The sequence below is a fragment of the Cyprinus carpio genome, unplaced genomic scaffold, assembly GCF_018340385.1.
Source record: "Cyprinus carpio isolate SPL01 unplaced genomic scaffold, ASM1834038v1 S000006746, whole genome shotgun sequence".
Classification (NCBI taxonomy): Eukaryota; Metazoa; Chordata; class Actinopteri; order Cypriniformes; family Cyprinidae; genus Cyprinus; species Cyprinus carpio.
In genome coordinates, this window is record NW_024879345.1 from 262,031 (window position 1) to 276,317 (window position 14,287).

At 37.6% G+C, this 14,287-nt stretch overlaps 1 protein-coding gene across 1 annotated transcript in view; it reads left to right on the forward strand.

Annotated features, from left to right (window-relative positions):
• Window positions 1–10,720: 10,720 nt before the first annotated feature.
• Window positions 10,721–14,287, forward strand: part of arhgef2 (rho/rac guanine nucleotide exchange factor (GEF) 2) — a 46,710-nt gene continuing 43,143 nt past the window's right edge. The window contains exon 1 of the mRNA XM_042755710.1: window positions 10,721–11,017. Within this exon, the coding sequence (XP_042611644.1) occupies window positions 10,952–11,017 (66 nt within the window). The 5' untranslated portion in view covers window positions 10,721–10,951. The remainder of the gene's footprint in view (window positions 11,018–14,287) is intronic.

A 14,287-nucleotide genomic window follows, 5' to 3' on the forward strand; every position in this document is an offset into this window, starting at 1 on the left:
GTGGGGCTTAAGCAGTTTACAACTTATGAGAAAGGAAACATTATTTACTTCATTTATGTCGTTTTAGCATACTTTATCCCTGTTATGCTAGGTTTTGTGTTTTCAGCCAGTTTTATATTAACATAAAAATAAACAACAAGTGAAGTAAGGCTATTACCTAACACACTGGAATTATTTCTTGGAATGTAATAATGTCTCTTGATCCCACTTAAGTAGCTAGGAGCTGTACTTGCATGTCTGAAAACAGCTGCCCGTGGGAAGAATTTGCGTCGGATGGGGATTCATCATGAATCATATTGAAACCTCCACCTGATGTGTCAGTGTAAGAGCAAGTCATTCAGTAAAGTGAGTATGGTAAGGGTTAAGGGTAGGGTGGTATAATAGATAGGGGCCAACCAGGTAGCACTATTCCGACCATCCTACATGCAATGTGCGAGTGCCATTCGGTGGCCATTTCATACACAGCACTTAACCCTGGATTATTGTAGTTTCAAACCCTGCTTTTAACCCCAGGTAGAGAAAAATTTCACACTTGTAATTTCACTTTTTACCCGGGGTTTATGAAGACCTGCTCCAGATTGCAGTGTCAGTCTTGTACAGTGTGAATGCAGTGTTAGAATGTTTAGCAACAGACAGTTGGAGTAAAGAAGAGACTGCATGCTGTATTTGCCCAATATATGGGACTGACCCAGAAAATATGCAAATTAGAACATTAACACAGTGTTTAGTGTGAATCGTCAGTTTATGAGTACGCAGGATTCATTTTTAACCACAGGTAAATTAAATTGTGAGCAGTGTGAATCAAGATAACTCTGGTTTCCATTTACCTGGGTATTAAAAAGACCCATGGTTAACAATTTTGGGTGTGAAAAGCCCCCCAAAAATGATTACTTTCACTGTTGTGAGTTCTACGGAATCCTCTGTTGTCCACGTAACAGAACTTTCAGAATCTGGAATCAGACTGGACTTATTCTGATGAAATTTAAACATACATAATTTGGCCTAACATATTTATCGGTCTTGTTAAGATTTTTTGGTTGGGGAATTTGGAGACCTTTTTCAGACTAGCTGTTTCTCAGAATGCTGTCTGATTTCATTCAGTGCAGGTCATGAGAAAGCGGTAAACTCATGGGTCATTAAGATAAATCGTAGTTATTAGATTAATTCAACACAAAGATGTATGCAGTAGGCCCAGGTGACGATTTTAATGTATTTTTGAAGAAATCTTTTTTTTTTTTTTTTTTATTTCAATGGGATGATCATTTGAAGAGAATGGACACACTTGGGGTTATGAAATCGGTCATCTCTGGAAAAGTTGCAGGTAACTCAGCTGCCTCTTGGTGGAGCTGTAACGCAAATTTGCCTACACAAGCTTTGGGACGAACTATGGCATCATACAATTGCTTCTTTAACGGATGCTTTGCTTTGTTTTATATATATATATATATAAAACTTGATTATATGTTACAGATTATATGTTATGTTTTATGTTATATATGTATTTAACCACGTTATATGTTACATATTATGTTATATGTTATGTTTTATGTTAGGGCACCTCAGTCGTGGTTATTGAAGGTCTGAAGGTAGAAGAGAGCGCTGGTCATTCTCTCCCCCCACCTACAAGTCCTGCTGGTACTGAGGCTCGAACATGTGACTTTCGAGTATCCAGGGACTTTTGCAATACTGTTTTCAACATACTATGCTTTGGGACACACGTAGGCCATGTGGACGAACGGCCAAACTGCATAGATAAAGATGTGGTTTTGAAAATGCCCGCGTTCGTGTGGACAGGGCCTTTTTCTAATCTTGCTATTTAGGATGGATAGTAGGCACATTGGGATGCAGGATTTGTTGTTGTTCTGCTGGCGAGAACAGGATGAAAGAGAAATCAGACAAGGAACAGGTAAGAACAATTAACAGAATGAGGACTAGACAAGGTTAAACAAAGGGGTGTGGTTAGGGGAAACAAGGAGGTGGAAAAAGATGAGCACATGGCCAATACAAACAAAGACAATGCCGTTTGCTCAATCACAAGACAAAAATAGAGACATGAAACAAAGACAATAAGGAGAGTGCTGCCAGAGCAGGATACTGACGCAAAGACTGCTGCCCTGGATCTGCTGTGATGTAAGGCTTGTGCATGTAAAACTTATGAAAACATATTCTTGAGCTCGGTGTTCACAGTTATGGAGTCTGAATAGTCTCAGTGTAAATATATTCACAAAATATGAATCAACAGTTAGTGTAGATTGACAAAATACAACAATTATTTCCACAAAATATAGCTTGCAAAAATAGGGCATTATCTTTACCCAGACACATGTGAGTTTATTAATCTGCCAATCATAACAAGCCTAAATGAACTCTATCCAGAACTTCAGGACATTGCTTTGCCTCTCTTCTGTGCAGTCAGAATCAGATGGAGCTTTACTGCCAAGTATGCTCGAACACACAAGGAATTAATTTTGGTAATGAAGTTAATGTGAGGAGGAAGCTATTGCATAATTTCATTTAAAGATAGGGCTCCATGTCAGCTGCAAATTAAATAAATTACATCTTTCAACATCTATATATATATATATATATATATATATATATATATATATATATACACACACACACACACACACACACACACACACACACACACACACACACACACAGTCGTGGCTAAAAGTTTTGCCAGTCACATAAATTTTGTGTTTTGCAAAGTTTGCTGCTTAATCTGTTGTGGTGTTCATTCACATTGGTTCTAGATTATTGTGTAGAGTTATCAGATGCATTTTAAATAATTGCTAAAAGCTTCACTGGCCAAAAAAAAAAAAGAACTTTTCACAAAAAAAAACAAAACTAATCACTGTTTTTTGATCTTGACACAAAATGACCAGCTAACATTAATTGTCTTATCATATCAGCAGCACATGTGAAAGTGTGAATGAGTACTAGTCAGGTACTAAATAAATTGTAAGAGCATACTGATGGAGGGAAGAAGCACTTCCAATCATAGTGTTCTTGTTAGCAATGGTTACCTTCAAAGAAACACGTGCAGCCATCATTGCTTTGCTTCAAAATGGCCTCACATGCAAGGAAATTGCTACAAAGAATATTGCACCTGAAAGAACCATTTACCAGATCATCAAGAACTTCAAGGAGAGCGGTTCGACTGCAGTGAAGAAGTCTTCAGGACGTCCCAGAGTGTCCTGCAAGCACCAGGACCGTCTCCTCCAGAGGAGTCAGCTACAGAATCGTGTCTCCAGCAGTGCAGCAGAGCTTGCTCAGGAATGGCAGCAGGATGGTGTGAGAGCATCTGCACGCACAGTGAGGCCAAGACTATTGGACAAAGGCCTGGTGTCAAGAAGGGCGGCAACGAAGCCACTTCTCTCCAAGAAAAACATCAAGGACAGACTAAAATTCTGCAGGAAGTACAAGGATTGGACAGCAGAAGACTGGTGCAAAGTTATTTTTTCTGATGAAGCTCCCTTCCGACTGTTTGAGACATCTGGAAAATCGATTGTTCAGAGAAGAAATGGAGAATGCTACCATGACTCCTGTGTTGAGCCAACAGTGAAGCATCCATGTGTGGGGTTACTTTTCAACCAAGGGTCTGGGCTCTCTCATACTTCTGCTCAAAAAAACTGCCATGAATCAAGAATGAAATCAAAACTCGCAAGAGCGACTTCTTCAAATGATTCATGAGCAATTTGGTGATGATCTGTGCATTTTCCAGCATGATGGAGCACCATGTCACAAAGCAAGAGTGATAACGAAGTAGCTCGAAGATCACATTGAAATTTTGGATCTGTGCCCAGGCAACTTCCTGGATTTCAATCCCATAGAGAACCTGTGGTCAGTCCTCAAAAGTTGAGTGCACAAGCAGAAGCCCACAAATTGTGATCAACTCTGAGAACTAACAGGATTTGGCCCAGAAGCTAATATCCAGCATGCCAGAGCGAATTGAAAAGGTTATGAAGATCAAGGGTCAACACTGTAAATATTGACTCATTATATTTTTTGCCAATAAAAGCCTTTAAAATGTATGATATGCTTATCATTGTTTTTCAGTAAACCATAGAAACATGGAAAAATAATCTACAACTACTGAAGCAGCAAAACACAAAATTTATGTCACTGCCAAAACTTTGGGCCATGAATGCATATCAATATCTTGAAACAGATCAAACATTACCATTATTATTTTTCATTGCCCCCCTTTTTTTCAAAAGGTATTGAGAATACATTAAGGTTTATATAAGGTATATAACCTCCAACTCATTTTAAATGGGCAAAGATAAGATATTTTAAGAATTTAGAGTGGGGTAATAAACATTCAGTAAAATCGGAGGAAGGGCTAGGGCCCCAGACAGCAGAGAATTAAACTGAACAGGACCGAGGAAAATGAGGAAAAGCTCAGCTGAAGGATGTCTCAATTTAAAAGGTTCTCTGAAGGCAGCCTTATTTTCACGTCCTTCATTCAGCTTATTTTGAAGGATGCATATAGTGTATCCATTTTGTCACCCATAATCCTTTGCACACATTCCAAAAGACACATTTTCAAAAAAAGAATTAGAGGAAAATGAATCAGCACTTCCAATTTCATTATGTAATTAAAAACAAAATAACAATGATTTTGGAGATTAAGGTATAATGTTTTTAGTTTTGTTGTAAATTAATGACACAATGTTAAACCGTCTGTGGTCCCCCAGTGGTTTACATTACCTGTACCGTATTATAGAAAATTAATTAATACAAATATTTTTCTAAGTGGAACACATAGTTCTAATTGAGAGAAACTTGTTATACACACTAAATGACAAGTCACCCTCAAATAGAACTATGTGTGCTGGGATTTACACCTGGCTAGTCACTTCTGGCAAACTAAGCATAAAAACGCTGTACAAGCTGCTGTAGAGTTTGTTCTCTATTCTTCCACCTGTGCTCCATTTTTCGATCAGCCTTATTAAGCTCATTGGTGTGGTTGTACTACAGTGCTGTGAATTTCTCTTTCATTTTCTTTAAACTGAGGAGGGATCAGTTTAATTTTGTTTCCTCTTCATAAAGTTCTGGCACAGTCTTCTCCCTGAAGTGGGTGTGTGAGTGGAAGCTTTCAACATATTTTTACCCTTTGTTTTCAATAACAAAGTATGGCCTCATCATGTCTGCAGCGATAAACATCCCCATATATTTGGTATTCACTTTAGCCCATTCTGACACTTTAAAAGGCTGCTTAAATGCTTTGGTACACCAGGGTGATGACACTTAAGATGCTTGATGTATTGCCGTTTTCATACGGCTTTCTCATACCACTCTTAATTTGTATTTTGTTCAGTTGTGATATATTCACATTTCCTGTTGCATATTTAGTTTCTTTGGTTTCTGATTATCATCACCTGTTAGTTTTGTTGTTATCTCATGTCTATATATATACCCTTTCAGTTTCTTTCAGTTCTTTGTCATTTCCTGAATTAATGTTTGTTGTCAGGCTGCTGCTGTTTGCTTAGCCTCCCTCTGTTTTTATTGCTTTGTTATCTTCAGGTTTATTTAATAAAAGACTGCAGTTATATCTATGTTTCCAACTCCTACTGCAAACCATGACACATAGAGCTGCCGGACACAGTGTTTTCTCATTATTTCCCTACACACTAACTCAATAAATTGAGTTATTTTTAGGCCTACTTGCGGAGCTTGTATCACAGCATCCATAGAATTAAAATTCACTCTTTTCATTCTATTACATATTTCAGCCTATAAATGATAAATAAAAACATTAGTTGACATGAGCAGTTAATAACGAGCAGCTATAATTACTTGGATTTTTTTCCAACTGGCACATTAGTTCCATGTTTCCACGGTGAAGGAAGTTTACCTGCATTCCATAACTTGTTGAACAAACATAAAATAATTTTAAGACCTATCTATGTATTTTGAATCATTATGTAACATGAAGTCTTTAAATATGCTTAACTACTTCTACAGCTCTTTTTAATTAAATGAACTTCTCTGTAAGCTCTTTTAATAAGTCAAATCATATTTTGTGTTCCTCTGCTCTCTGTTATTATATCTTCTGACATGTCATCATTTTGTTCCCTGACAAACACTTTTACCAAAAATCTACTTTTTTTTTAATATCACAGATTTTCCTTATTTTTTTCAGATTTATTTTTTTTCTAAATTCCTCCCATTTTCCTTATTGTACACCACATTTCACTGATGTCAGTATCACCTCTGTGCATTATTGCTTTATTCCTATAACTGTACCTACTTTTTTAAATATAAAATTCCACATTTTTCAGTTGGATTCTTCTATATCCTCTGCCAGCTCCAATTCTAAATCTGTTCATCTTACCTTACTAAGGAACATAATGGTTAACGATTTTGCAGGGTATATTAATGATCGCTACCTCTTGTAGCATCCCATACACATCATTTCCTTTCAAATACTGAGGTTAATTCTATAGCTTATCCTCTTCCATGTAAAATATTTATTTTTTATTTCTAAACCCATGTATTGTCTCGTCTGTTTCCATAATGATCATTACTATGCTTCCTCATACAATTTCCTATCCCTATAATCTATTATAATTCTTTGCTCATTCTGTACGTGGGAATGAGTGAATTCAGAAACCACAGTACTGAAATCAGCAGAGTGAACAATGGTGATGAGAAACTGAACTCAAAATTAACAGGCAGTCTTATCTTGCCGGTTGATGACAGATACAAGGAGAAAACAAGGGAATACTCAGAAACGCAGAGAGGAGGAGATGCTGGAGAATAGGACAATGGAGTAACTTGAAGCACAATGAGGAATACACAAGGTAAGTCCTTGGGTAAGCATAGCATAGTCTAACAACTGTATACACTTTGTTCAATATTTTGTTCCAATACAACTGGCATTCTGACAAGTCCAAATTCTTTTTGGGTTCAAAATGTATATGTGTACTGTACCATTATAGTTTAAGGGAGATGAAAGTGAAGTGATATTTATGGGGAAGTGTTTATGGTAAGTGTGAGAGCAGAAAATGCTGCAGACTGCTGCACACTTTCACATGTTCAGCATTAAAATTATAATAAAGGTATAGTGCGAAATATACAGTAGGTAGGGGAATCATCAATAGTGACAAAATTACAAATAAAGGTACAAATGGGAGAATGTAGTGTGGTGTGTGAAGGTCTCATTATGGGAAGTGAAGGTTAGTGCTGATCGGTAGACTGGCTCTGACTACTGGCAACTAAAGCAGACTCCTACAGACTGCAAACTGTTGTGTATTCCAGCCTTAATAAATCATAAAACTGAGCTTAACGCAACGCAACACAAGTTCAGGAATAACAGAAGACAGATGTATTATACAAAGCAGTCAACAGTGGCACAAACAGAACACCATCATTTTTGGAAACAGACTTTCATAAACGACAGAACAAGATGATACAGAGGACAAAAAAAAAAAAAAAAGGAGAACCTACATATCAACATATCCACCTTATTCTTTGTAAATTTTATGTGCGAGGCTTCCGGTCTCATCCGCTTTCTGCTATTTTAGCTGTACAAAACAGCTCACTTTGCTGCTTGATATTGCAAACTGGTGTGTCTTACAATATGATTTTAATGTATTATCTTAATAATAAACACAGTGGTTTGTAGTGCTCAAGTAAAGTTTTACTTTAGTAGATACGATGTATCCTTTGTTACCACAAATCTGCGTCCAGGGTTAATACATGCTAGACCTCGGATTGTATGGAGCATGAGGCACATCAGGCAAGAATCTAGATTTCTGATTAACTGCTTGACTTTAATTAAGTTTATATGCAGTTGAATTAACTATGGGGACTAGACAAAATACTATTGGAGTACTGGTAAGCATGGTTCGGGCATACTTCATAGTACTAGCCATAAATGAAATAAAATGAAATATACTTTATTGTCCCTGGTAGGAAAATTTGGAGTAGACTCAAAACCAACATTCCAATACCACCTGGTACACCTAAGAATATAAAAAATACTATGCATATAATAGACATACACATCCATATACACCATCACAGATGTAAGATTAAAAAAGAGCAGATGTTAATAACCAACTAGATCCACTTCAGTTCGCTTATAGGAAAGGACTCCTAACTCCTAAGGTTGTGGGTTCGAGTCTCGGGCCGGCAATACCACGACTGAGGTGCCCTTGAGCAAGGAACTGAACCCCTAACTGCTCCCCAGGCGCCGCAGCATAAATGGCTGCCCACTGCTCTGGGTGTGTGTTCATGGTGTCTGTGTGTTCACTGCTGTGCGTGTGCACTTTGGATGGGTTAAATGCAGAGCACGAATTCTGAGTATGGATCACCATACTTGGCTGTATGTCACGTCACTTTTCTTTTTAACAGATAGACCTCGGAGAGTCAGACACATAATGATAGTCTGTCTCAAGTGAAATAGTACTGGTGTTCCACAGGGTTTTGTCAGCTCACCAGTTCTTTTTACATTGTACACTAATGAGTGCTCTAGCAGGCACCCACAGAACTACATTCTGAAGTATTCTGATGATACAGCTATATTCCAAGCTTACTGAAAAAGCAAGACTCTTCTTCTATTTACTATTCTGAGATTACGTCATTTATTGAACAGTTTGATGCTATTTTCCTAAAAGTGAACACAAAGAAAACAGAGGAGATAATTTTTGATCCTAAGGGTATTGCAGATCATACGCCTTTATTTGTTCACAATCAGGAAATTGCACAAGTGCAATCTTACAAGTATCTAGGTTTGTGTATATAGACAAGTCTCGTACATGGGACACGCATGTTCACTGGGTCTGTGATCGACTTTCACAAAGATTATATTTCTTACGTAGATTGTGGTTTTATGGTCTTAATAGTGAAATTATTTTGCTTTTTTATCAATCTGTATTAGAAATTGTCATTAGATATGGTTTGTCTACCTGGTACAAAAACCTTAACGTAAAATCAAAAACAAAGATACAAGGTATTGTACAAACTGCTATGACATTGTCAGGACAAAAGGACTATCCCAGTATTCAGTCTCTTTTTGAACAATGTGTATTAAAAGAGGCCAAAAGGATTTTAAGTGATCCGTCACATGTTTTATATTCCAGCTATGAACTGTTACCCTCTGGGAGAAGGTACAGGATCCCACGCTGCAAATTGAACAGATTCAATAATTCGTTTGTGCCGGTATCTATCAGGCTGCTGAATCTGGAGCAGTGAGTGGAGCAGTTTTTTAATCTGCTTTCTGAGCTGGTGTATATGGATGCTTATGTCTATTGTATGCATAGTATTTTTTAATATTCTTAGGTGTACTAGGTGATGTTGTAATGTTGGTTTTGAGTCTACTCCAAATTTCCCTACCAGGGACAATAAAGTATATTTCATTTAATTTCATTTACTGCACTTTGTAATTCTTCTCTCTATTTCCCTTGTCGCCGTGATTTTGCCAAGTAAGACATGTTCCTGGATCAACATCTTTTGATGATCCTGGATCAACATTATTGTCCAGAAATATAGACTTAACCCAATCCCTACCCCTAAACCTGACCCTACCAATAATTTATTCCTAAAATCAGTGGGAAATGATAGCTGATTAACAAGAGTGTAGAAGCACCTAACCCCGATTTTAAGCCTAAAACTGATATTTCCTGAAAAGTTATATCTCAATTCTGATTGGCTGATTGGAATGTTGTTCCAGGATCAACAAGGATGTTGTACTTGGTGAAATCACACTCGCCCTATTTCCCTACAGCAGCTAGTGAACCTAAAGTCTTGCACATTCACAGAAAACGGCTTACTTTCGCATTGAAAAATAAGGTGGATGGGCCACTAAATATTTAACAAAGTAGATAGATAATGACTGCAGACCAAAAAATTTTTTTTACAAAAAATGAATATCTAAAGCCTTTTACTATTTTACTATTTCTTAATTTCCAATGGATCTATTAGTCAATTCACTAAAGTAAACCAAAGAAGGTCATTTACCAAGCAGCGGATATTAAGACCAGCATTATCAGTATTATGTGTGCAATAAAACTGCTTATTGGCTGAACAAATTTACCAAAGTTTATTACTCAAAATCACATATATATTGTTAAGATACTGAGTTGTTACACTACTTTTCTTGCACCAGTCAGCTGACTGCAGTTTTTTTATTCACTAAACCTCCACTGTGAACTTTTAGTGTTTAGGGACTTGCTTAACAGCTTGACTGTAATGCTTTTTACTAGACAAAGTGAAAATGTGGTATTGTTATACCACAATTTGTTGCTTGGGGTGGATCGAAATGTAGGTTGAATTACCCATAGATAGCATTTTTTACATGATTAAAAACAATAAATAAAGATGTTATAACATTTGTACAAAAAAAAGCCTCAGGTTATTTATAAAATATTTGAAATGCAGTTTTAATGAATTTCATTTCAGTTGTACATAATAATGTAAAGCTTAAAACCATTAGAATAACATGGTTTGAGCCAGCGCGTTGTCTCTCATCTATGTTGGAGTGTTTGTTCAGGATTTCCCTTGACTGTCTCACTCACACACACACACACACACACACACACACACACACACACACACACACACACACACACACACCATGTGGCGCGTCCTGCTGTAGTCTACACTGTAGCAGCTGTGATGGGCGGAGTTGCTCGTGTGTAGCAAATCTGATTGGCCAAGCGGCTGTCAGTCAGACAAATACACGACTGCTATTGGTTGAAAGTCTGATTAGGGTCAGTCTCTCATGAAGGCTGTGGAGTTTCCCGTGAAAGAAGAAAAAAAAAATCCTTGTGTGTCTCATTAAACACACAGTTCATGTAAGACTGAATTGAGCTTTAATACACATGTATATTTTTCATATTACTTAACGCACTGGATACTTATTTTCTGAACAAGATTCAGACATCTGGATTTTATATAGTCCGACTGCTGTTGGTAAAGTTTTCATTTTCTCGCGATGTCCCGTGTCTCGGACCCGTTAACGAAAGCACGCCAGGAAAAAATGAAAGACGTTAATGTAAAGGTGAGTTATAAATGAATTACAACGCATTTAACGCTCTATCTTATGCCTGAATTACATTGCTCTTTTTCTTATTTAAAGAATAGCGTACATACGCATTGCTGTTAAAACACGTATATAATCTAACAACATGGGCAACATAGTGGCATCCATCGTATTTTTGAAAAGCTCTCGCCAGTGGTGTGTGGTGAAGGTTTTTTTCTGCTGATGTAGGCTTCTGCTAGGCTACTCCTCTTCTTTCTCATTTGATCAAATGAACAAAAGAAGTTACAATAAGGTTTACCTGTATTATTGCCCTTATATAGATCTCTATATGCGTTTTGTTTATGTATTTGCATACGTAAGATGTTACTATATACGTGAGTATATGTATCCCAAGGTTTAGTCCATTGTGCGGCAGTATGAACACGTTGTCTAGGGCACTAAAGGGAACCAATGGGGGAGGGCCATACAAAGACTGCAGCATGTTACAGAGCATTCATTGCTGCACTTACTACTGCTTCATTACACACGCTTGCTGCAGTACATACGTTCACAAAACACAAAAGTTACAACTTAACGTGTTTGACTGCAGCACGGCTACGCGGTTTACCGTATCGCGCGCTCCCTTTATCTCCCGTACTCATAGTGGCTTTGTTCTTGTATGTGTTGTGTAAGGTCTTTACGTCATAAATTTACTTGCCCATCAGTTTATATTAACAAATATCCAGTTCTATTTTTTAGATTTTTTTTTCTAAAAGTGACGCAACTACTTCCCTTTTTCTGTAGCCTGTACATGATTCATTGTCATGTTGGTGTATCGCTATAGGATTTGTATTCGTGGTACATTAAGTTTAAGAGAGATCACCACTTAAAATATTTGTATATTGTATATGTGTATCTGACCTTGTAGTAGCTTTGTTATGTTTGTGAAGCTGTGATGGATCACTTGGATGCATTTGCCGGTGGACTGTGTGTCAGAAAGTAACAAGATGTAACAGAGAAAATGAGGCACAGGCACAGATGTTGCAGTTTACCTGGGATTTTATCATTGGAGAAGTCTGTATTGAACACAAAGATAAGCAGAAGTGGTGAAGCCATTTTGGCAGTGTATAATTCCCTGTGAGGACAGTGTGGGAGGTGCTTATTGGGGAAGTAGTGAATGAGTATTTCTCCAACACAGTGACAATCAGACAAGGTCAATGTATTGCATCCGTAAATGGTGGAGGGCGAAGAAAGGTGAAGAAGCAGTTTGGTCCCCAACTCGTGACGTTCCTGGTCCTAACTGGATGTTGGGGATTGCCGAATATGCCTTTGGTTTAGCCACTGTACCGTGGGAGTGTTCTTCTGATTGCCATTGCTGGGCTTGACCCGCTCGTGAATCATAGCCTTCCACCCAACATCATTCTAGACTCATCAAAAAATCTAATCCAGGCTCATTGCAAAAACATGCTTCTATCTACATTTTTGCAAAACTCCCAAAATGTACTTCTATATGGAATTTACTGCAGTTTCCAGCTCAGATGAACACTGGAGGCAGCAAAATACCAACACTTTTTATTCCTTTTCACATAAATTAAGACAGAGGCAGATTATCAATTAAGAAAGACTAAGTTTTGGCTTGGTTGCTTGAAAAATACTGTCCTGACCTCAAAAGGCCTTTTACCAAAACACATGATTTGTTGTACATGTTTGTATCACATAATCAGCTCCATATGTATTGCTTTTTTGATATAGTAAACGCCCTTGGTAGCTTAGTTGCACTTGTGATTTGAAGCTCTTGGGTACGTGTCCTGTGAGACACGAGTCACAATAAAAGAGCTCAAAAGACGTGTACAAGCAAGCTAAAAATTACATGGTTGCTTTAGCAAATGTGTTTTTGCCTTAAGTTTGTATTCGTTTAGACTGTTGGTTGGGTTTAGTGTAGGTGATGCATTGTTTTCAAACACAATAAAGCTTTTAGTGCCACTCACCGGACATTTCATTTCTGAACTGCCACAATATGTACAACAACCAATGTAACAAAATGGTGCCACAATCACGTATATCAGCTTTGGATAAAACTAGATGCACTTTTAGCGTCCCAAAATGTGCAAGAAGCAGCGTAATATCATTTTGCAGAAATGTCACCGAAAGCATGTATTTTCAATGAACCTGGGTTGAAAATTATCAAATGTTGTGCTTACATCTGACAGATTGCAAGATCGGATTTTTGAGCCATTTCCAAATTTTAAAATCAGATACATATGAAATGGGCAACTGATAAACCATCACTTCCTGCCAATTGTCCTATGTGGGTTCATGAGTTCACCCTTGATGTAAATGTTGACGTGTTACAACTGGCTCCAAATTGCAACATGAACGAGAGCCAACATGGACCAGCAAGTAGCAAAGAACAGTAGTTTATTTAACAAAAACATGATTAACAAAGGAGTTCCAACAGTCAGTATTCAGTATTAATGTAAGTCAGTAAAGCGTGCATGACAGTGGACTGTAAGCTCAAGGTCAGAACTGTATGCAAACAACGAAACAAAAGAGAAAGCAGCTGGTCTGGCGACTAGCTGGTCACATTGTGCCCCCATCCACATCAGCGCTGCAGTTTTTATAAATCCACATAATAAGCCTCAGGTGGGAAGACACACCCACAATAACCAGTATACCTGCAAACCAAAAACAAAACAAGAAAAAACACAGGCCCAGCACTCACTGGGACATAACACATGTTAAGAAATTTACATAAGAAGTGACAATCCTCTGTGCTTCCATGTCACTTTTCATGCAAATGTCATGATGAAGCATACTTGCTAGTAAGTGCTTACACAAAAACTCCAAGCATCGTTTTTTTGAGGTGGGTAATTTGAACTAACCCCTATTGTCAAATATGTGGACTTGGTACAACCTCTCCTAACTTCTAGGTTTTAAAGAGCAGGTCATATGGGTTTTTGAAAAATATCTCTTTTGCAGTTTATAATTTAGCTATATTTAAATGAAAACAATCTGCAAAGTTGTTAATCAAAAAAGTGCATGATAAATAAAGATATTGTCTCTCAAAAGAGAGTCGGTTCTGAATCGCCTTAACGAGTCGTTATATTTTCAAATCTTTTGCTTGTTACTGGTGTACGTCACTGGGTAACACATTTGCATAATCCCCGCCTGCCCGCGTCTGACCTGGCCACAAACACTTTCGCTATTAGTGTGTTTACATGATGTTGAGAAGATGCTGTGTTTAAGGATACCACAGAAATACAATTCAAACCTTTTGTTGTGTGCATGTCACTTTACCGAGGCACTTTT